This window comes from Chroicocephalus ridibundus, chromosome 1 (genome assembly GCF_963924245.1).
Source record: "Chroicocephalus ridibundus chromosome 1, bChrRid1.1, whole genome shotgun sequence".
Lineage (NCBI taxonomy): Eukaryota > Metazoa > Chordata > Aves > Charadriiformes > Laridae > Chroicocephalus > Chroicocephalus ridibundus.
The window spans coordinates 208,295,064-208,320,472 of record NC_086284.1 but is presented as its reverse complement, the minus strand read 5'-3'; the positions used below and the strand labels follow the sequence as shown (position 1 = coordinate 208,320,472).

Sequence of the window (25,409 nt, the reverse complement as noted above, 5' to 3'; positions counted from 1 at the left end):
TATAACACAAGCTCTGAATTGCTTTTTCCATTTCTAACTTTACAATTGGTAAAAATCTAGTACCGATGTTCCAATAGCAGTGTTGCTCTGAAAAAAGAGCTTGGACCACCAAACCTGCGTAAGTGCAAAGGGATGGACAGCTATTTTAAGATTATCCCTGACAAAAGTTTGCCTCATCATTTATACAGCTCTCTGAAGTCGACCAACTCAGATGACTTCACACTGATATCATATATAAAATAGCCCTCAAAATCTTGTTAGTCATTTTAGCTGCTAACACCTAAATTTACTCCTCCTCCGTTTTCTCTTACTATGTATTTAGTAACATGAGTCTACCATCTGCCTCTTTCCAACATTAACTGCCAGACTCCAGAGAGGACTCCATTGCACAAATACTGCAATGAGATAGTGTTGCTGCCCTGGAAAACTTTGGTCTTAAGGGAAGACAACAGCAAACAAGAGAATAAATGTGGAGAGGAAAAAACAATGACAATGAAGCTTTTACTAGTTATGTTTATGTTTGAAGAGGTTTCAGCTAGAATTAACATATGTACATAAAATAATGACTATCAAAGAGCAAAATGAAAATTAACCAATAATTCACATGACTGCCAATCAGATTTGGATTTCAGATACAATTTTATGACCCACTTTATGGAATCTTATGAACATTTGTATTCCTTATGACAACCATACATAATGCATTTCACAAGGTCACTGAAGGTATATTCTCTAATATTTATAAATTGCTTTTTAAGCAATCAACAAGATCTTGAACACAAGACTTTGTCATGAATGAAGACTTTACATATCATTTCTTATTTTTCAAGATGCTCCTCTCCACCCAAACCACAATTCAATCTTAACATCACGGAAATAACTATGACAAAATATCCCTCTGACTACCTTACATACTTATTTCAATACAAGAACAGCAAAAAAACCTTCCTCCATCTTCCCTGCAAGACAGTGATAATGTGGCTAGGTCCTGCTTCACAAAACATACTATTGAGCTTTCCGTATTCTGACATTGATTTCTATGGAAAGAAAGTAAAGGCACACATTCTGAGCTAAGATGCAGTGCTATTCAGACTAACAACTTTGGTGATCAGCTTCAGCATTGAGCAGATTCCTGTAACCAGAGGACAAGCAAGAACACTTAAGCTAAGCATTTTACAGAGATTCAGAGCCTCTAAGCTCCTGAGCACATGTACTTAATCAGGGTCACCACAGGTAAGAGTATAGGGTTAGGACTGGAAATACAATAAGCCAAAAGAATCAATTCTGCAGACCAGCTTCAACACGTGGAATGACAAATAGACTCATCGGAGGTTTGTATGCAGGACATTAAACAAAATAAGAAAGAAAAGGTGCAGAAAAACTTAGGAAAAGGTCTCCTATTTCTTGGGAAAAATCCTTAATCCATATGGTATCATGAAAAAATTAGACACCAGCAGCAGGGGGATGCCCACGCCTCTCCCTTGAGTAAAATAAAGTCCTCCACGTTGGAAGCCAGTATGAAACAGGATCAAGCTCAGGGGCCGGATATGTTTTAGGCACTGCTGTACCTATGGTCTAATTGAGAAGTGCAGACAGTAGCTAGATGTCTACCTATTTAAGCTATGTTTTTTAAGGAACATGAAGATGTCTAACTTAAATGACTTATAGAATATAAAAGCCCACAAGTCTCTACAAATAAAGACACATGACTGCACAGTTTAATGTTTTTCAACAACTCCCAAGACTCAGATGTTTAGTTCTCCAAATTCAGATGGAATTTGGAGAATTGTATCTAAACCAAATAGTTGTTGGGAATCAACACACTGCTGATTGCTCTGTAGGTCACTTTGCCATGTAAGGACTAATGACATTCAGTTTTCAATCAAACTTTGTATCCGATAAAGAATATTCTGGGATATCAAGAGATTTTTTCAGGAAATAGTAACAGGCAAAAATTGAAAATGAATGGATATTTCAGCTGTATAACTATGTGTGTACTTCAATACTCACAGCCCTGGTTGGGTCACCAAAGTCTATCTTCAACCTCCCCATTGCTCTAATGATAGCAATAATGGACTGAATGGTGTTACTGTAGACAACAGCTTTGTACTGTTTACATTCTTCTTCTGAATAACCAGCTTCATGGATAATCCTACGGAAGGAAAAAAAATAAATTCTCTATTCAAATAAAAAAAAAAATATTTCTCTATCATAGTATTTCACCATACTTACTTCATTTGTTTGACAATTGTGCTTTTCCCTGATTCACCAGCTCCTGAAAAATAAATGTGTGAAAATTTATTAGAGTAGACTTTTATTGATCTTTGAAAATACATTTAACTTCTACCCTTCAAGTACCTAACCAATATAAAAACCTTCAATATTTGAAAGTACAGTTGTTACAAATTAATTTTTAATACCAAAATGTGTCTCCAGCTGAAATTTTCAAAATCAAGATATTTTAAGAACAAATCACTCAGTTCTAAGAAGTCTTTGCTTTTCTTTTTACAGAAGCAAGCATAATCTTTACACAGTCTGCTGGGGTTTCTAATGCAAACAGATAATCAGTTGTTCAAAGGCATCTGCCTTTTTACTCAACACCTAACCAAAAACCTCCTTTACGAGTTCCTCACACTGTATTAATGGTCTTCAGTGTTGCAAATGAACCTCTTCAGGGTTCTAGTCCTCGTAACCAACTTTTGGACCTTGCAAGAATAAACCAATCCAGTCAGACTACTTTTTGTTGGAAAAGACTGCATGAGGTTTGCCAGACATGCTGATACCATTTTTAATGCTAAACAAATTTAAGAAGAAAAAAAAAAAAGCTAAGTTAAAATACAAAGCTTACAAAACCAATTAGCATGTCTGTCAGCAGACAGGGGAGGGGGGGATGCAGTTTTTTCTATCTCAACTTTAGCTTACTTTATCTCCACTTTCTTTAGTCTGCTTCTTTCTCTGAAAAATTTATGGAAGTCTTAGAGCTGTGATCTAATCCCTTTAGACAGCACACTCCCGCTTTGTCTGTGACTTGTGCTGAATTCTCTCTCTCACATTTCCTCTTCCTCAATATGGTTTTGCAGAAGGAAGTATAATCTGCACATGGTCTACAGGTGTTTCTAATGCAAAGAGATCACCAGTTGTCCAATTCCAATACAACAAAAAAAGCCCTCTCTTCTTTAGATGTCACTGTGACCATGGGAAGCCACTGATAAAGGCTGTGTTCACCTTCAAAAAAAGGACAAGAAGGGGAATGTGACGCATTACCAGACAGTCACCCTCACCCCGATCCTCACACTAACTCCACAGCAAATACTCCTGGAAGTCATTTCCAGGCACACGAATGAAAAGGTGTCTAGGAATTGCCAGCATGGATTTACAAAGTACAAACTGTGCCTAACTTGATAACTTTTCATGAGGAAACAGATGGTTTTGTGAATGAAGGACACCAATAGATGTTGTTTACTTTGACTCTAATAAGGCTTCTGATGCCACCTCCCATAGCATCCTTGTACCAAATTGGATAAATATGAACTTCAAGGTGCCTGGAAATCTGCCCAGACAGCCAGACTTAAAGGCTTGTGGTCAGGGGTTTAAAATCTATTTGGAAGCCAGCCAGAAGAGGCAATCTTCAGATGATGATACTGGGCTAATACAGCTTAACATCTTCAGCAATGACCTGAAAGCCAGGATGGAACGCAACCACATCAAATTTGCAGGTGACATCAGCCTGGGAGGCCAGGAAGCGGTCACAACACTGCAGAACAGAGGTGCTATTCAGAGGGTCCTCAACAAGCTGGAGGACTGACCTCACAGGAATCTCACAACAGTGAAGAGAGACAAATGTGAAGTCCTGCAAGTAGCACAGAATAACCCATGCAATAATACAGACTTGGGACTAACAGGTTAGGCCTTGCAGAAAACAACTGTGGGAATCAACAACCTAAAGAGTCAGTAGTGGGCCCTTATGGCAATGAAGGTCAACCACATACCAGGCTGCTGCAGTGGGTCTGGCTGGGACGGAGTTGTGGCTGCCCCTTCCCTGGAACTGTTCAAGGCCAGGCTGAATGGGGCTTTGAGCAGCCTGGTCTAGTGGGAGGTGTCCCTGCCCACGGCAGGGGGGTTGGAACTAGATGATCTTTAAGGTCCGTTCCAACCCAAACCATTCTATGATTCTATAATTCTTCACAGCATCCCACACAGTGCTGCGCTCTGGATTTGTGTCTAAACCAGTATTGATAACACATTAGTCTTTTTGCTATTGCTGAAAAGTGCATGCACAGCATCAAGGCTTTTTCTCTTTTCCACTCTGTCACCACCCCTAGTGAGTAGGCTGGGGGCAGACGACAGGTTGAGAAGGGACATAGCCAGGACAACTAACCCAAGTTGACCAAAGGGATATTCCATACCACATGATACTGGGCTCACTAAAAGGTCACGGAAAGGAGGAGGAAGGGTGGACATTTGAGGTTATGGTGTTTGTCTTCCCAAACAATGCGTGCTGAGACCTCGCTTTCCAGGAAGTGGCCAAACATCTGCCTCCTAATGGGAAGTAGGGAATTAATTCTTCTTTTTGCTTTGCCTGTGTGTGCAAGCTTTCGCTTTCCCTATTAAAATGTCATTATCTTGATCCACAAGTCTTCTCACCTTCCTTCTATTTTCTCCTTATCTCAAGGGAGAGGACAGCGATCAAGAAGCTGTGTGGGTGTTTGGGTTGACCCCAGGTAACAGCTACCACTGCTGCACTGGCAAAACTGCAGCCAACAAGTCAAAAGAAGCTGTTATTCCCCAGCAGTCAGCAATCATGATGCTGTATCTGAGTGCTATGTACTGTTCACCTCCTCAGCGCCCAGTAAATGAGATACTGATAAACTAGACAAAAAACAGGAGAAGGTCAATTAGTTGATTAGGGGGCTGGTGCTCATGACAGAAAGCTACATAGAACTCAGCTTTATAATCCTGGAAAGACTATGGGGAGGGGGGGAAGGTGAGGAGGGGAGGTGGAGTGTGTGTCTAATTGTTGTCCTCTCCATAAAATCCACTTAAGAGCACTGAAGACAGTAGCAAACTTCTCAGAGATACACAACAAAAAGATGTGAGGCAATCAAGAAGCTGCAGCACAGGCAGGTTCACAGAGGTATAAAGCGGAGCAGGGAACCTATCCCCATGGAAGAGGTTAAGCACTGGAACCAACTGCACATAAAGGAAGCAAAAACTCAGCTTTGGAGATCTTCAAGATTCAACTGGACGAGGCCCTGAGCAACCTTACCAATTTGATGTTAGCCTGGCTTTCAGACAAGGGTTGAGCTAGATGACCTCTAGAGGCTTCTTCAAACTTAAAATATTATTTGATGTCAGTATAACAATATTTTTACACTTTGACTACCGTATAGTAGTGATGCCTTTGGGGTGTTCTTTCATCAAACCAAATATGTAGCTTCGTGACAAGCTCAAGCCAATTTAAGACCAGTTGCCGAAAGCTGTGCCACCTCCTCCCAGCACTGCTACTGATGTGTCTAGACCTCCCTCCCTCCAACACACAGTAGAATGAGCATTAGCACTGACAGGAGCTAGTGTGCTGCAGAATGAAGTAGCTAAGGAATAGAGTAGGCCGGTCAACATCAATCTAAGGTTGCTTAATGCCATCTTTAGCTGATGTCCAAGTAAAAGACTTATTTTTTATAAAACTGCAAGTTTCTTTCTAGATGAGCAATAGTTCTCAGACTCTGAGCTGCCATGGAAGTTCAATACTAGTATATTAATATAAACAGAAAACAGACACACCACTATAAAAGTCATTTATTATTGTGACACCTGAAGCATTTATAAACAAAATTAACACTTAATCTGTAAATACCTAATTATGCATTTAAGCATGAATAGGTGACAAAAGTTTAAAGATTGGCTTCATTACTGAAATTAATATAATTTAGTTTGGGTTAATACTTTTATTCAAAAAATTTGAAGAAAGTCCCTGCATTCAACAGCAATTTTGGCGATAATAAGAAATATTAGTAGAGCATTTAGTTTACATTACCTTGTCAAGTGCTCTTTCTGTTAAAAAATTGCCACATTTGACTAACCAAGCAGGTCCGCATCAGGGGTAGTCACAGTATTAAAGTTTAATTATTTTGTAGTACAGTTTCTACTCATTTTTTCCCCAAGTCAGATATGCATGTTTCTTTGTGGTGTTAGAATTCACGTGTACCAAATACCTAAAATTCTCAGAAAAGTCTTCTCAGTAACATAACGACGAGCACTCATAATACATATTAAAACAAAAGTCAGTTACTACAGAGTACCTAACATCGACAGTGAGTTCCTGGAAGATATATTTCCCTGTTTTATTTAACGGAAAATAGAAACAGTTGTGTTTGCTTTGTGATTTTTTTTTTTTTAAACTGCATGCTAAAATGCCTGCAGCTTGCCTAATAATCTCTGTGAAGTATGTAAGAAAATGACACCTTACTCACTGTCCCATACTGAAAAGGAGATTCATTACTTTTGCGCTCCTGAACCAGAGCTCAGCTAGGTTTTTTGATGGATGCATTTGTAAAATTTCCTCCTTTACCTCAGTGTGACTAAGGCGTCCACACAGCAAAATAAGAACTACCTCTGTTTGAGAAAGTTTTAGACAGGAGCAAGCAGTATTAAATATTTCATGTGACAGCTGCATATAAAATGTCAGAGCTAGCTGTACTGTTACAACCAAACCCTACCCAAATTTAGACAGACTTGATTGCATATTCCTCAATTGTCTAGTAGAAGATGCTATTTATTACCTACTACTTAAGCGTGATACTTGATTTTAGCTTCACTACTGCCAATAATTTGCACAGAAAGTCTTACTGGCTCAGTTACTATTTATGTATAACATATAAAATATTAATAAAAAGACACAACAGTTCTGCTCAGACTAGAAAAACAGCAGTGTATCAGTTCCAAATCTGAAAGAATGGTGGGGACTTTTTGTTTACTTAGTTTTAAATGAAAGTCTACGCTAACTGTTAGGTCATCACTTTGACAAAATAAAGTTTTAATAACTCATGAGTATTTTCATCTCTCTTGCACACTGTGTGTCCTTTGTGTGCTCCTCACAAAAAAGAAAAGAAAAAAAAGGGCAACGCATCCCATGAAAATTCCATTTAAAGCACAGAATTTTAAAACTTTTATTCACATGGTTCAGTAGGAATGTAACTTCAACTAAGTCTAATACTCTTATTACACCTGCTTGCCAGAATGCTTCATTATGCAAACTGACAAAGCGTGGAGGCAAGCATGTCCAACTTAATCAGCACAATTTAACACAGGAAACACCATGTGACTATAATCTGAAGGGTCTTCTGCCTCAAATTTCAGTAACAAGGCTCTACCTTCACCTGTCAATACTGCCACAGATAGCATTGGTGCTATCCAAAGCTGTTGTTTACCTGGATCCAGCATGAGTTATGACAGCACTCAGTGAATTCATACCTAGCACCTAAACCAAGGCCTACGAATAACCCTGCTGCCCCACCCATGGCACAGTTAATCTGAAGCTCGGCTAAATAAGAGGGACTAAATTTGTATTATAATTTTTCTTTCAAAGCCAACTTTCAACTTTGTAAATAGAGGGAAAAATCAAAGCATCTTCATGTTCAAGTGTCTTAAAAATTAAAAAACAAAAAACCCAACAACAAAAAAACATTTAACAGATCAACCTCACATATAGCACTCTGAAGGAACTGAGTAGGGCTAGCAAAGCTCAAACAGATTTAAGAAACAGCTAAAGCAGTATTTGATTCTCCAAGCTGTAATGTGGACAGTTACATAAGAGCTTACTAACAAAACATTAAAAAGATAGACTCAGTTGGACTCAACGATCTTAAGGGTCTTTTCCAACCTAAACGGTTCTATGTTCTATGACTCACTACTATGAAATTGTAGCAAACATCACTTTAGATAGATTCAATATTATTTTACTTTCCAAATGGAGTAGGTCTCTGCTTAAAACAAATTTAAATCAGTATTTTATAATCTAATTAGAAATAACAGGTCAGCAAAAATGTTACTGTAAACTAGTCATAGTGTCTCATGATTTATTATCCCACACACTGCCACATAGCAAGCATTCCAGAACTACAAATTTCTGGAACAAACGTTTTATGCACCCAAGTACAGAAACTACTGTTTTTAAGTACTGAGATCTTAATAGTAACATTTCTAACTTGTGAAGCATTTGCTAATTGCTTAATGAAGAAACTAATCAAATACAAAAATAAAAAGCAATGCAAACTTGCAAAGTTGATAGTATCCCTCTTTGGAGGAAACCAACTGACAAGTACAGTAATTCCTAATAGCAGAAATATATTCCTTGCAATAATAACACAGAAAAAATTGTAGACTAAATTTTGGGAAAAAAACTCTAGATGAAGAGTTAGATAAAAACTGAAGAGTAGAACAGAGCTGGCTTTGAATCACGAAGTCAGTCAGACAAAGGAACAGAACCCGCAAACAAGTAGAATAGTCTTGCATATTGCCAGAGAAGAGTTCAAGTACAGACAAGAGTAATAAATATAGAACTTCCAATGGATGCTTGTCAGCTTTTCAGACTGTAAAACAGGAGACTTGCACCATGAAATTTAAAATTAAAAAAGTCCTCTCCCCACAACTCTCCAGTCTTCTGTCAGATATTAGTGTTTCACAGTGGAAGGCACGAGATGAATGGTGCTTGTTCCTCAGATGCCACTGGTCATTGCACAAGCTAAATGCCCAGTGATTACTACTGTTTCTGTATGGGACCAGTAATCTTTTAGAGAAGTACGTGGCAAGCAGACAGCTTGGAAATATAATCTCTTAAATTTATCTCCTCATGACACATTACCAGACATGAGACTTAAAATTAGAATTCAAGATATTAATCATTGTTACTATATTCAAAATACATCAATGCTAGTACAAGAAACCCACAAACAGTGGAAACTTGTTGCCACAAATCCACTAGACAGGCTGACCACTAAATGAAACATTCTCTGACACCAGCACCCACACTGCTACATCTGCAAAATTTACTTTCTGTCTTGCATCTCCACTCCCTCTTTCTAAGGTCACCTAGCAGCTACACTTCTTATCCACCACCATCTTGTATTCTTCTAATTTTGGGGCTGCTGCTGCCACTGACAGTTTATGTTCCTTTTTCCTTTCCCAACCAAAGGTTGACAGTACTCATTACTTATAGGGTGGCATTAGTCTTGGAATTTCCATAGCTACTGGAATTTGAACATGCCAGGAAACCTTGAGTGAGTTAAGTAAGAAGCTGTGTGAATAATATCTGGCAGAAAATATTTCAGTAAATTAGCCATGTAGTAATAGAGCGTGAAACCCAGATTACACCACTGGTTGAAACCACAGGAGTGACAGATTCTAAAATTGTGACACTGACTCAGATAAAAGATCTGAGATAATTCTCAAGGTTTCAGTAGTTGCATGCTGGCTTAGTTCTACAGAAGCAGCACTATTTAAACCTATATGACACTGTCACTTTTGTAAATTCCCTAACAAATCAAGAATTAATTACAACTAATTCTTTCTTTCCTAGGTCTTTAGTATTGCTCTTAGGAGATGTTTGAAATCAACAGTACACAACCAAACAGTCAATTATATATAAAACATCATTTAAGAAAACCATTGTTGTTATAAAACGCTACCTCAAGAAGCAATCGCATATTAAGTCACATTAGCATCCTGTGTGTTTATTCAGGTCTAGACCGCCAATAAAGTGCTTTAAGTTTCTTAGATACCTAGGCTATTACTATAGTAAACACATAAGCAAGAGATAAAGACTGTATTAATTAGTTTAGTATTGAACAAAGAAAAAGTATGAGTTTATATGCAATACAACCTCTGGAACACAATAAATTCTAAAAAAATAAAGCTTATGGTGAAATGAGCACATACTCCATTTTGCAAAACTTAAGGTCACTTCTATTCACATCTTTATCTTTAGAAGTATGAATTGAGTTTCCAGCTATTTCAAATTTTCCATTAGCGCTTAATATCTTTTTATGACAAAGAATTTATGAAAGCATGTTTTTGCGTAGAATTTGACGCATGTTATAAGCAGACACCTCAGCAGAAACTTGTTATGTACAATACACTTGAATGCATGCAGCTTTTGAATACAAATTATATCTAGCTCTTCAAAACTGTTCTTATGTTTATAGTCCTCAACTGTTTTAAATTACTGGCTGTACAGCTACTGTTACATAGTAGGAACCCTTTTATCATTATGTGCATCACTTATACCATAACCATATTGTGGACTGGGAGTCCCACTATAGCGGAAGGCACCAGTACAATCCTAAGTGTCAGATTTACGAAAACTCTGTGAAACATTCAAAAGCAAATATGGTACCTTGAAATTGAATCTACTTTTAAAAGATGTATCTGTTGAAAAGATACAAGAGATCTCTTAAAAAACGGTATCAATGCCTTACAGAGGGACAGTGCCATTGCACTTCAAAATCTGAATCATTTTCTTCAATTAAGACACAGGCGTAGCTTCCCTTCTGTGACGTGCCAAACCCAGCAGGACCATGACAAGCTGAGACTCAAAGGTTTAGAAATAAACCTCTTACTTATGCCTGAAATTAAATAAGGGAATGGATGCACACCACATAGTAACCATGCTTGCTACCTGACAACTAAATGCCACACCACCACTGGTTAAAACATTTGTGGCTCCAGGTTTATCTAAAATGTCAATGCTGACAGTAGCTTGATAAGATTATCAGTTGACTACTTAAAGGTATCAAAGGCCAGCCTCCACACTACTATCCTATGAAATATTTGGGAATCTCCTCAAAATTCAAAGTCCAGAAACTTGTTAGTGTTTCTAATGGATCTTCACTAATAGCAAATAACTGATCTTCTCTTCAAATTTAAAATAAGATTTAAATTTGCTACTTAAAAAAAAAATTGAAGTCAAAGTGGTTATCTTCTTCCACATATAGTAGTAATCTCAGGAACAACCGCAACATAATTTGAAACCAAGGTATGAAACAACCTGATTAAAGACCTCCTAGAACATGAGTTTGAGTAGATATTGTATATGACCACACTACACGAGATAAATGCTGAGTGCTCCAACAAAAAGAACCACCTCCTTTGATGTTACAATGCTTACCAAGACAGCTACTGTCAACTTCTGCCAACAGAGGACAGCACGCCTCATCCAGACCTCCAAATATATAAATAAACCTCTAGAAATCCAGAGTACCCTGACATTTTTCTTGACAGTGTGGTTGGCTGAGATGTCCTTTTACTGTTCACTGAGCTATAAACACAGTGTGCAAAAATGGTAGGTTCAGTGACTGAGATACCAGAGAGAACTTCTACTAAGCAGAATATGATTAATCACAATCAAAGATACCTTACAAAAAATTACCCACTGCAACAGAGGCATACTGTATGCAGGTTATTCTGGTGGAGAGATACAACAAAAGAACTTGGAATTCACAACATATTTTCGCCTCCACTTGCAATTCAGACCAGCACTGATGTTGTATTATCTACAACTGTGACAGATCCAACCGACCCTGCTACCGCATATTACTATGTAACCGTACAAAGAGTCAGCAAAACCAGACAGCAAGGTACATGCATTCATATCAAAACAGGAAAAAGATCTCTTATGTTAATCTCAACTGATTTTATTCAAAGCTCTACTTGTCATGTAACAAGGCATTATTTCCAAATGAGATACGTGGGTACTGTCAAAGTTTATACCAGGGTAAATGTAGTTATACTAAAAGTCAGCCCATTATTGTAAAGGTAGTGCAATAAACTTTAGTTCACATAAATTCTCAGTCTTCATCCATGCCTAACTTAAGAGTGTTTTTCATCTTGTAGCTTGAGAAGTAAGATCCACAGAAATAAGAAAAATAAGCACATTGACAGTTTACTACAAAAAGGTCTCCAACTCCACCAAAAATTATAATGACTTACAAAGTGACATGAATTGAAATGTTAAATGAAAAGGACCTAGCTATCCAGAATGACCTTTTTCAAAAACAAACATTTTCAGAAGTCTTATTTGTATTTGAACCAGGAAAGAAAATTCATGTGTATACTCAACCATATTCTGGTTACATGCACATGCATTTTCCCACGCAAAGCTACCTACAAGGAGAACATTATTTGTGATTAACAGTATTAAAACAAAGATTTGGCTTTTTTGTTGTTGTTGTTTAAACAGACTTTCTATTTAACTAGTCTCAAATTAAACTGAGTAAGGTTTGAAGTATATAAAAGTTTCAACCCATTCCAACAGGCAGTTGCACCTAACAAGCCCAGAAGCAAGGAATAAGATACCTACAGAAATAGCAGCTTGTTAGGCCTCAAACAAGTATGTTGTCAAAGCCTGATCTAATCTAACCCCACAAGGCCCTGTGTTCCAGAACAGTAGACAGAGAAAACAACCTAAGTTGTCTCTCACCTAGGAATTAAATGACAGCCTTTGCTAGCAAACACTGAGGCACTAAAGCGTATTAGAAGGAATCCCTGTCAATGTCTTTAAGTGCATTAGAAAGCATATAATGGTTTTGTTAAGAGTTTACTGGATTTACTAAGGATCAGTAATTGAACCTGCATGCAGTTGAGAAATCCACTTTCAAAACGCTTCAAGAAATATTTAATGCATAAAGATACAGACGACACTTAAATGAGACTTAGCAGCTTATTTTTAGTCCACCCTTGTACAGTACATTACTGGCAGATTCTGAAATCAATGAGCATTCAAAATAACATTTAATGAAATAAAATCTATAAATACTCAAGGCAATTGTCATGTTCACTCCAAATTTTGCTATGGCAAGACATTCATCTCCAGTCATAGCAGGTTCTAAAATTGCATTCCAATACTACATTAACACTGTATTCTGTTTATAATATTAGTACAACTTCACTGTTTTAACTGGAGACTGTCTCCACTCTCCTTTCTACTGTTTGGACACTTGAGTTGGCAGTTACGCTTCTTGTCCACTACCATCTTCCATTGTTCACAAAGCGCTAGGTAGAATAAGATTCTTCCTAGTCAAGCCTACGACCTGTAAGTTAGAAGAGCATTCAGAAGAATAAGGAAACATAGGTTTGAGACTCCTTGGACTTGGAATGAAAACAAACTCCTACCTTGATTTTCGATCAAGTGCCATAATCAACACACTCCTTGAGAAAGACTGGTACTATCTCCTATTCCAGCAATGAGGTTTCAAAATAAGTGGGTTTTGAATACAGTTTGACATGTCACCGGATCTCACAGGTGAACATAATTTCACATTTTTCCTAAGACGAATCTAAAGCAAACTGTGACACAGAAACGCAGAAAGAATCCTTTTCTGCACCCCGTGTTCCCCTCCACCTCCTGCTATGCATCTCCAGTACTCCATTTGCATAGGGCATATATCTCTGCTCCTCATCATGCTTTTATTCAGGTCCTCACCAGACCATTATGAAATTCCAGTAAAACTGACCACTCTAGAGGCAAACTAAGTCCAAACAGGACAGCCAACTTGACGATTAAACCAGCACAAAACTGAATTAAGCATTTAAAAGTGCGACAGAGGGGGCAAAACCATTCAGCCAGATGCTGCAACAGCATCCTTCTTTTTAGCAACACAGAGCTTCTAGAACGGCTCAACTGCTTATGTCACTACAGTATCAGACAGCATGCATTGCTTATTTGCAGCATTCCAATGTGGATTTACAAAGTAGGCAAGAACCTCTTGAGTTTTACTGGAAACTACTAAAAAAGGACACAGAGATTCAGAACACCCTTATGATCGTGATGGGTAACAACTCATATTCTGAGCCAAACAACTACAACAGCTTCAACCTTGTGAAAAACAACAAATAGTTGTATGCAAGAAATTATATCATCAACTTAGCAAAGGGAAGATGGGATACAGGTAGCCATTTGATTCTAACAGTATTTTCATTTCAAGAAACAGACCATATTAAATTCTACAGGATATTGAGAATTATAAACCTGCCTCACAGCTTCAACAGGAATTTTCATTACAGTACATTGATTTTTTTCCTTTAAAAGCAATCTGTTTAGAGCAAAGATTATGAAGACTTCCTGTCCATTCTGGTTGCCTAGATACTGTTGTATTTCACTAAAGATTTAATCAGGTACCTTTGCTAAGTACATTATGCACTTCAAATGCAATACTACATTTCTAAAAAGCATATATGAAAAAGCAATGAGGTACAGTTTATTTCATAAATTGAAGCACTGTATATTCAAATGGTCTTGATTCCTTTAAATAAGTAGCTTTATGAAAAGTATTTTCTAATTTCAGTATCAATTTATATAGGTACATATAATATTGCAGTTCACATGCATCTCTAAATATAAATACACAGATGTCAACACTGCTACTTGATTTATTAAGTTGATACCTAAACAGACAAGAAATTGTGTTGTTCAGAGCTTCAATGACCTTTCAATTACCAAAGACAGGAAAAGAAAGCGATTTATATACCTATCATATGCGTAACAACAAATCTCTTCTTTAAAGAATTGGTTCTTAAATGCTCTATGTTAATTATCCCCATCAGTTGAGATCCTGAAAGAATAATCTCAACAGAATTATTTAAAAATGACACAGAAGTGTGGTTTTCAAGGAAGGGGACAGTCATCAATTAGACAAAAATGAAACAAAGTCAAAACTTGATCTGAACAGATAACATACTTTCAAATCCAAGAATAATGTATATGGGTATCTGTGACAGTAGGTGATTTTTAGGCCATTTTGCTGGGACAGCATAAACTCTCCCTCCTGTTACATATTTAAGCTCTAGGTAATTCTAGAGATTTTGAAGCTGGCTCCACAGCTATGCAAATACCAAGGGTAAGGCCACGATAATGGGAAACGTCTTCCAAATCCCCAACTCTAATACGTCTTACAGCTACACTGTGAAAGTGTTACAAGCAGTTGCAAATATGGATAATTAGTCTATGACATCATAATATTCCTTTGTTTCCCACCTTGATTCTCATTAAGAAATCTAATTGTTGTCTTGTCTGCTCCTAACAGGAGACAAGGAGAACAAAATATGTTTAGCATTGAGAAGAGTTCAAATCTTCTATTGCAAAAGCATACATTTCTAGTACACAAAAGCATCTAAGCAAAGAGTTTATCTTTGCCTTAACTGTCTAATAAATTTCAGTGTCTTAATTATCCTTCCACTCAGAAACGTCACTAAGTTGAGCCATTTCAAAAACTGCATTTGTTTGAATAGTGCGCTCAAAACTTCTTGCTCTCACAGGTTCACAGTACTGATTTTTCCAACTGCTCTCTATATACCTTACCAATTTAAATACTTTTTGGATACAGAATCTCTCAGGTGAAGCCAACTAAGCTTCATTTGCATAATAATAAAACAGTAATTTACACAAAGCCTGAGGTAACAGTAGGACACTGAGCAAACAAGGGCAATAAATAGAACCGCTGACCTCAGTAAAACCAGACAATGACTAAGATTCAACCTCAGAACAGCAAATTTTCATCAGTACAGGTTCTCCTACACACTTATTGGAAAAAAACTTTTAATGGGTAATTATCAAGTTAATTCATATCTTTATTTCAACATTTCCATGGCAAAAAAATGTCACACTTAACATCTTGAGTATCTTTTTTCTACTTCCAGTTTTCTACCTTGATGTTTGCTAGATTTGCATATTACAGGAAACACTGCAGACATCCACCAAGCTTAGCAGCAAAACTGACTTCAGAATTTCACGCCCTCTGAAGCCAGACCCATGACTTGGTTTCAGAATATTTAACCAAACTTTAGGATGTGCCAACTACTCCAGTCTTCCTTCTCAGAGGACCAAAACAACTAACGGGTAAAACGTGGCAGCAAAACAACAATCCACTTTGGCAATATGGTTATATAAACCAGCACAGCCTAACTCTTTATAGCACAAAGCCCAAGTTCAAGTTGTGCCAACACACAGCTATGTAAGGAGCTATACTGTAAACTTTAGTTCTGAAGTGAGTTAAAAATAACTTCACAAAGGAGGTTAGCTTAAATACACTTCAGTAATATAACCTATAGGACTGAAGTAAACTGTCATATGAGCACAATGATGACACCATAAACTGTGCTGCCAAAAAAAGTAGGAAGAAACTAATTAGCCAGTGTATTACAGAATTTATGTGTAGTCTTGAGCCACCACTGATGCTGGGAGTGAATGTGAGAGCTTTTTGGTCTCTAATTTGGGGGAGCATTATATTGTTTTTAAAAGATAACTTGAAGGAAAATCATCTTTTAAGCTTAAAATGTTTGCTAACTCTTTAAATAAAAAAAATAAAAAAAATAATGCCTGATGGAAAAGATAAGTTAAAGTTATTTTTATATATCCATAACCACATTTTTTAATCATGAGACAAAAAAGCAAAGTCGCCATTACTGGTATCATGACAAAATGTACAGTTTCTCTTTAGCCCCTTCTAAAACAATTGCTGAAGTAATTTTTTTCTTAAGAATGTTAAAGAATTAAAATCATGATACAATCATAAATGGTGATTTTATAAAGAAACTTCCAAAATGCAGATTTAAAATAATAATGCGAAAGATGACCTGAAATCACTGAATATAATTTGTATTGTAGCAAAGAACTCTATACACACATTAAAGATCAGTATTATGATGTTGTAAATTATCACACCAACATTCAAACAGAAAAAGACAAGCATAAAAGAACCCAAACTGCAATTATACAAACAAAACTATGGTCAAATGGCTGTATTTTCTATACATCCATGAGCCTCCTTTCACAAAAGCAAGGGGGATTATTACACTATTGGAATCCAGTAATTTTGACACTGTTCTACTGTTTATTGTTGTATTTAGTACAAAGGCTTGAGGATTTCATTGCCTTAACTACAAAGTCAGATATAAAAGTCCACATAAATAACATTCTGATTGCCAGAGTCCAACTGTACCATATTGAAATGCAAGAGAGCTCCTAGTTCAGAACTCCTGCTAAATCTAAGCAAGCAGGCAGAAAGCCAGGGGGTGTGAGGGGAGATGGCGGGGCAGACAGACAAGACCAACAAGCAAAAAAAAAAAAAAAAACCCCACAAAAAAAACCCTTACAACACCAAACATTAAACACTTCTTTTAGGTATGACAAAAGAGCTTTTAAATAAGAAGTGAACTTTGTAAATATCTATAGTTAGTTATAACTGAAGTTGAGAAAGGAAATATTTTGTCATAAATGTTACAGACCAGGCTGGCATAACTTATAAAGATGACGTCAACATCCCTGAAATGTGCAATGCTTGTTTGTGAGAAAAAGGATTTTTTGAGAGCTCCCATAAATTCAGACTTAGAAAGTCTTTTTTGTCTGCAATTGTGGAGAAAGAGAATATTCTGGAGGAAAGGCAAGAGAAGTAACAGTACAAATACAATGTGCAGTCAGGTCTGGAGGAAGGCAAGTATTGCCAAGGACTGTGAGGATCACACTGTTGAAAAGATGAGTATGCAATGGGAGTCAGTTCACTGACCAGACAGTTAGATGCAGGTCTGTAACAAAAGAAAAGCAGACAGAAAGAGATGCCAGAGATGTGAAGATTTAGAAGAACAACTGAAAAGAATTGTTCTAGTTACTGCCTTAAGGAACAGGAAGAACTGCAATGAAAAAGATTAAGAGCAGTACTCTGTTTTAAGTTAAAAAACAGGTATCTTTAAGAATGCAACATGCCAGTGTTCCAGTATGAATCACAAGGACCTATTCAGGAATGGAAAAGCGGCTCTGTTGATCATGAGTATAAAGGTACCCACTGAACTGAAATCCACAGACATGATTATCCAGAAAGAAGACAGACAGCTACAGTTGTCAAATACATGGTCTGTGACCTCCTGGATCCCAGGATTCACTACTAAAGAATGTTTAAGATGTACCCATTGCCTTTTTCATTCAAGATACTAAGAACCTGAACACTGAATTTGCTATATTAGGTGAAGAATGTGATAATCCACAAGACAAAACGCTAATCCTATAAACTCATGCTGCCAGTTTGAATGTATTCATAAAACCTGATGAGTTAACCTCATACCAGAAGGCTTTCTACTAAATGAGGTACTGCCTGTTCTCCTGCAATTGGCACAAATTCAGTCTTATGTGCTTTAGCTAATTCAAGAGAAATGTACTTGCAAATCCACACCTGATCTGGATCACATGTATATTAATGCAGCACACAGACTGGTCACACAGAACCACTATTTCCCAACATGAGTAAAATTACATTCATTCTGCAAACATCACTGCAGTTTTTATTTGTTGAACACGAAAATTTAAGATGAGGAACCATGAAAGCGAAAAACAACTTTAGTCTACTGCTTTCTCTACTTGGAAGCCAGACAAAACATACATTGCTTTTCAAAAATCTTGCTCACACTAAGTATATGACCTTATCTCTAAGGAACAACAACAACAAAATATACAATAAAACAAAATATTACTTCAAACAATTAGGAAACAGAAGTTTAGGAACTGTCAACTTGACACAAATATTAAAGTGCTTAAGGAAAAGTACTTTCCTACATTAATTTTTTTGTGTTGGACAATATACTAGACTGCACTTATATTTTTTATCGAGTTCCCATGAAATGTAAGTATTTCTTTGTAACACATTGATTGAATATAATTTTAAATTAAATAAGTCCATTCATTTAATTATTTTAAAAGATAAAATCACCAAATTTCATGTATAAACAAGCATTTTCCATTTGGCTTACCAACTACATGCTCAAATTCAGGTTACTTCTAATAATGAGGATGGTACTCTGAAATTTTCCAGAGAAGGTTCTCCTGCTGTTGGAATAGCACATTGAAGTGCATAGAATTACAAGGTTAAAATATTGTTATACATGGATAACATTTAGAATCCAATATTTTTATTCCAAGACCTGATGCATGACCTGCGATCAGATTTGTACAAAATTATGCACCAATTCACAGATATGCAGAAAGAAGTTAGATTATCCAGGTAGTATTTTGCACAGCTTAAATATGTCTGCTTCTTCCCAGAGACAAGACAACAAAATATAAATCTAACATGGATCACTGATATTGTTCACAAAGTCATGGTTGAAGTACAGCAATGTCACATCTATCTCTTTTAATTAAATCACTCCAATTTCCTGTTCTAGAAAAAACACTTCAGGAAAGCACATAACGGTATAAATTAAAGGCTAGAAATAGACTGATGACTGATTTTATTATAAACACATCTTTCCTCAGTTGAGCATTCTTGCTCAAGCTTCAGTAGGATTCCCTCACCACACAAAAATACAGTTTTTTATAGATGGCTGGAATAAATCTGTCTTATTGGGTCAGTAAGCATACAGCTACACGCTCTTCTTCTACATAAGCAAGGTACTTTAGATGCTTCTCACACATTGCATTTTCCTGGCAGCAGACCACAATTTGTACTTTTCCTTTTATTTCAGTATCTTTTTAACTGAACAAGCCCATAAATAGATGTAGGAGTACAACCAAGTAGATGATAAACTATGACATATGGGCTGAACAAGCAATTGGGAAAGTAAGCGGTGAGCAGAAAGTGACTCTAGTGGAAGTAACTTTAAATAGTTTTGCCATCAGAAAAGCATTCACATAACATTTAAGACATCTAACACAGTTGCAAGGAAAAGTTACATAAAAACGTTAATTCCAAGACACATGAAATACACAAAGGCACCCATGGATGTATATACAAAACCTTATTCTGAGTTCAGTAAACATTTAGGTAATTTCTGTTTAAATAATAATTCAAACACTGTTCCTAAGAGAAGCTAGCCAGCTAGTTTTCACACCTCTTTAACAGGGGAGGGGGAAAATATCAAACCAACTGAGCTACTACGAAGAACACTATGACAATCATAAACACATGTATTTGAGCATTTGTTTCATATTCTAAGATTTCATAAGATTTCCACAAAAAAACATACTTTCCTCAAAAGCTCTTCTGTATTAAACCCACAAAATTTATAGAATTTAAAAATAAAAACTCATAGCATAGGACTTTATACATAAGAGCAGTAAACAACTGAAAATAGTGACAAAATTCATTCTCAAGTTTAAAGCATCCTTCTATAGATGTGGACTTTATCCATACCCACAAAATATGATGAAAGATATGACGACTACCAAACTACATGTACTAAAGTTCCATACAGAACAGGAAAATACTGAAAAGTCATTTTAAATGCCTTGCCAGAAGACACATAAAGCATTACTTTGCTGCCTTGGAAAGAGACAGTAATGTCTTCTGCCATATTGCTATTGATCACATACAGGATAACCTTTCCATGCAACAATCTGAGGATTCCAAAGATGTACAGGACTAGAGACAGTATCAACCAGAAACCTAATACGTTCTGGAAAACAGACCAAAAAGAAAAGCTTTAACTGTTTCACAAGCAAAATTTTAAATCTTTAAACACATTTTAGGACATTTGCTTTTCCCATACTAGTTTTGTTTCATCTCTGTATCTACATATGAAAGTGCTTCAGTTTCCTATACCTTTCTGGAGCTATTTTAGAATTTAACAACAGAAACAAGTTATTTAAGAGGTCTACTACAATGTTTGCTCATCTACAGTGCTCTGTTCACAATCTAGCAAAATCAGTTTCGAGGAGGGTGAGAAATTGGGCAGTCGATTAAAGTTTGTCTGAAACTGTAGCTCTGGGAGGGGAAGGGCAGCACAAGGAAAACTGCAGATCGACAGCTTTTTAACTCCGGATTAGAAGGATCCGCTCTGGTTTAGCAATACAGCATATACTGCAAAACTCCCTAAAACATTAATACAATGCAAATCTTGCAGCATTCAGCTGTCCACCAGTTGTACGGTAGTTTTATTCCTGCACAAATGTATTTCTGATTAAAATCCCTGCTTCCTTTTTTCTGGTATAGTAATTTTAAAAAATAATGTTATTTCACTTATATTTACTCACAAGCATTTCACTTAAAATACACAAAAAAAGCTAGCTTTCAAGTGCTTGTGAAGAAGACTCAAGAACACATGATAACATATTATGTGAGTCACTATATTATACATTTAGAACCCCCATCAAGGTTGTACTTCCCGTTGTAAGATTTCAGCAACGTGAGCAACTTCCACAAAAATAAAACAAAGCAAAAAGTTAAATGGTGTTTTGCCTTCTGTTCCTTTGATGCTTTCTGCACTTTAATCTTACAGCAACAGTTTATGAGACATTCGGGTCTACAAGAAACATTAAGAGCAGGCATTCCCCAATCTAAAGTTTCCTTCCTCTGAGCAGAGGTCCACAGAATGCAGGTCCAAAGTTTGAGATGATGTCCCCTTCACATGGAAGTTCGGGGCCGCTCTAAGCCAGGGCCCCGGCACAAACTGCGCCATGCCCTTTCCCCGGAGCCCTGCCTTGAAGCCCGAAAGGCGCCGAGGCGCCCACCTGCCCTCACAGGCTGCTGTGCGTCCCCTCGCCCCGAAAACCTGAGGGGCCAAGAGCACATACCCCACTACAGCAGAGCGGCGTCCCCTCCGCCACCTTATCCGAGGATGGCATACCACCGCCCTCCATCCCGAGCAGCCGGGCCCTCTCCTCAGCCACCCCCGGGCGCCACACAAGCTGCGAGGTGGCTCGACGAGCACCTGCCCGCCCTCGCCCACACGGGGGCCTTTACCTCAGGGACGGGGGGCGAGGCGACATCTTGCCCCAGGGCAGCGCTTCCCCTCAGGGCTCAGGGGGGGGATTACCTCAGGCGGACCCTCACCTCACGGCAGCCCTTACCTAAGAGGAGCAGCTTGACCTCCCTGGCCGCCTTCTCGCCATCCTCCCGCAGGTTCCTGTCGATCATCTTGCTCCTCTCCACCGCCGCCTTGTCCTCGGCGCTCAGCGTGCAGCCCATTTTGGCGGGGGGCGGGTGTCGTTTGCCTTCGCCGGGAGAAGAGAAGCGACGGAGCGGCGGAGTTTCGCGCCGGGGGCCGCCGAGGAGGCGCTGAGGAGGGAGGGGGGAAGCGAGTGCCTCCCCGCTCTCCTTCTCCTTCCCCCCCTCCCTCACCTGAAACGCAACGGCGGCGTAGGCGCCACACGCCGGGTTTACCTCACACGCAAGCAAGCGGCGAGCAAAAAAACGGGGAAGAGGCGGGGGGGCGGGCGGACAGGCGAGCGGCGGGGGAAACGCTCGCCTGACACCGTCCCCGGGGTAAGGCGGCAGGCTGCTGAAGGAGGGCGGGATGGAGGGAGACCGCGCACCAGGGGCCACCGCCGGCCCAAGGGCTGCCGCTGCCGCCGCCCGCGCGCTCCCGCGGCGCCGCCCCTGCCCCTCCGGAGCCGCGCGCACCACCCACACGGCGGCGGCGGGGAAGAGGGCGGGGCGACTGCGCGTGCGCGCGGCATCGCTGGGCCGTTGATGGGGGGGAGGAGTGGGGGGGACAGGACACGCGACGGAACCAAAACGTTAAAAGGGTTAAAACGGTTAAACGTAAGCAAGGTTTAAAAACGGGCGTGGGGGGGAAAGGAAGAACACGGCATCCGCCGGCTCGCGCCTCCCCCGCGTGACGCCATCTTGCGCGGGGGAAACCGTTGCGAGCTCGAATTTAAACGGTCCTGTGCGGGCGGTTCCATTCCTCGGGCGGGGCGGGGCGCGGCGGAGAACGGCAGCTGGGTGGAGGAGGCTGCGCTCCTCAGCCACCGCCCCGCCTGCCTTGTGCTTGCTTCCCGGCCGAGCTGCGTCCAAAGGGCCTCAGGGCCCGGCCCCCACCGGCGGTGGGTGCTTGTGGGCTGCAGGGCAGGCGTCCCCTCAGGAGGGGGAGGCCGGGATGGCGGCGTGGGGCAGCAGCGGGGCCCTCTGCTCTTGAGGCTCGCACCTCAGCAGCGTTTCGCCCCCACAAAAAGAGTGCCAGCTGCAGGCGATCTCAGCCCACGGCTCAAAACCGCTCAGCCAGCTTTCTCTGCATGTGCCTGGCTTAAGCGTAGGACTGTCTGCGTATCCACATCCTGTCCATGGGTTGGTTTGTTCTTTAATACAAAACCCCGAAGAAAACCATGCGTGATGTCTCCAACTCGAGCCGTTTAGATTGCAAAAGAAAGATCCGATTACCTCGTAATAGGATCACAGAAAGAAATCGGGTTCAAAGGGACCTCGGGAGATCAGCTGGTCCGACCTCAAAGCTGGAGGATCAGCTGGATCAGCTGAGTTTCGGTGTGACTTTGTATCCCCCCCCATCTTGTGAGCACAGCCAGCTCGAAACACAGACAATTTCCCAGAGTTTCTTAAATAAAAGAGCCTGCATGTGAAATAAAACTTCGTGAATCTCAGGACAAGTTTCAGTCAAAACATCTCATAAGACACCAGAGTCTATGAGGCAAATCTTTTAAATTTGGGTTCATCTTCCCCATTGAGTCCTTAGGATTTTTTTGTTTCTACAAGATCTCAAGAATTTCTGTCCACAGAATGAGCTTGAAAAGAGCAGAATTTTACAGTGCAGGAGGTATTTTAGCATTAGAGTACAAAGACTTTAAGTCAGGCTCAACTATTGCTCTACTTGGTAAATTAAAAGGGTTTTTTCTGTAATACTTGATGGAAAAGTGTATCAAATGTTCAATTTTGTTGGATGTGTTGGATTTTATTCTTTACAGGGGTCCTTAAATGCTGATGCTGAATAAGCCATAAGTAATGATGTAAAATGAAGTAGATGATAACGCTCAGTTAAACTGCGACTTAAAATAATTTAACGTTTTCTGCTTGGTAAGCATGCACTCAACCCTAGAAAAGTATGGTAGAAAATCCTTTCTTAAATAAACCCAGAACAACATTAACTCTTGATGCTTCATAAGACCTCTGAGACATTTTTCTGTCCATCTTCATTGTGATCCCACCATGGAGAACGGCTGGGCAGCTGAGAGGTGTGACTCACTTCTCTGCCACCAGCCATTCGCCCGCCTGAATTGCTCTTGTACGCAGTTCGTTTCGTGTCCTTTTGTGCAGACTTCCACGCTGGTGCCATGGGATAAGAGTTTTTACAAAACAATTCATCTCACATGTGGGAACCTCGTCTTGTTTCAGGGTTCCTGGCATCTTCTGTGACAAAGTGGCAGAGGTACTGATGTAGACTGCTGCTCAGGAAAGAACGGAGTGAGGGGAGAGGAAAATTAATAAGCTTAGGGATAGTTTTCTGGTTTAGAAATAAAGGATGAAAAATAATTTCTGAGAGAAACAACTCATGGTTTGGATATTGGCAAGTGAAAGCATGCAGATTAAGGAATAAGAAGTAAACAGAGATTATGGTCAATGGAAATATGTGATAATGAGAGAGGGAGATGTTATAAGGATGGAGATACTACAAGTAGGACATTCCAACTTTGCATGGATTTTGTTTCATTTACTCATGTGTCTAGCACACCCATTTTTATGCTTTTGATTAAGAATGTCTGCCATGGTTCTGTCTCTTCCCTTCTTGCCCTTTTAATGATGTCACTATGCCCATGGGTATAAAGGGTGAAATAGGCCTGAGTTCCTTTTCTTTTTATTATCCTGTAGCAGGAAAACAGAACTGTATAGTATCTGCTTTTTTACACATTTAGCTGGTCTCGAATATAAACAGATTATCTTTTTAGTCCTATTTATCTTAAAAACACTTTATTTCATAATTAGGGACTTTTCTACTACCTTTTTCCTATTGCAAACCTGTGCATAAGGTGTATCATTTTGTACATGGATAACATCACCAAAACCAGGGCTTCTCCTGAACATCTGCTTGTATATGTTTTCTCTGACGTGCATGTTACTTGTGTTGAAATTTGCATCCAATTCTTACTGATTTTTAATTTTACAGGAATAAGAGAAATACTCATTGCAGGTTACATGAGATTCACCAATATTATTTCCTTATGCAGTCTCCTTTGAAATAATAAAAGATCTTTTCAAACGTGTTCACCAATATCAGTTGTTTAGTTCTACTGGAGTAATGGCCCAGGTGATAAATTACTATATTCTAGAGTTAGTTCACATCAATAGAAGCTCTCAGGATCATGGAATAACGTGTACTCTTTTTATAGTGCCCAAGAAGGCTGAAGAATGATTGTGCTAACTCTGTTGTGGCCAGGAAATTCCCAATATTCAGAACAAAGTTTGCCAGAGCAGTGCTTTACAACAAATAATGTCTTACGTGATGTTAAGTTGTAGAGCTGGGGAGGCCTTAATCTATATCTGGAGCTAGTATAGATCTGTACATGATGTTTTAAAGTATTTTCTTATAATCTAAAATATTCTACTGCATGATAAAAGAAACTATAGTTAAATAGTTAAATATAGTCTGTATTTGGGCAGTACACCATCTGTCAGTTTTATTCCAAAATGTCAGATATGTGTTTG

General features: G+C 38.9%; 1 protein-coding gene across 1 annotated transcript in view; it reads right to left on the bottom strand.

The window, feature by feature from the left end:
• Window positions 1–22,401, bottom strand: part of GNAI1 (G protein subunit alpha i1) — a 38,247-nt gene extending 15,846 nt beyond the window's left edge. The window contains exons 1-3 of the mRNA XM_063323533.1: window positions 21,824–22,401; window positions 2,233–2,275; window positions 2,011–2,152 (exon numbers count right to left, since the gene is read on the bottom strand). Coding sequence (XP_063179603.1) covers window positions 2,011–2,152; window positions 2,233–2,275; window positions 21,824–21,941 — 303 coding nt within the window. The 5' untranslated portion in view covers window positions 21,942–22,401. The remainder of the gene's footprint in view (window positions 1–2,010; window positions 2,153–2,232; window positions 2,276–21,823) is intronic.
• Between the last annotated feature and the right edge of the window lie 3,008 nt (window positions 22,402–25,409).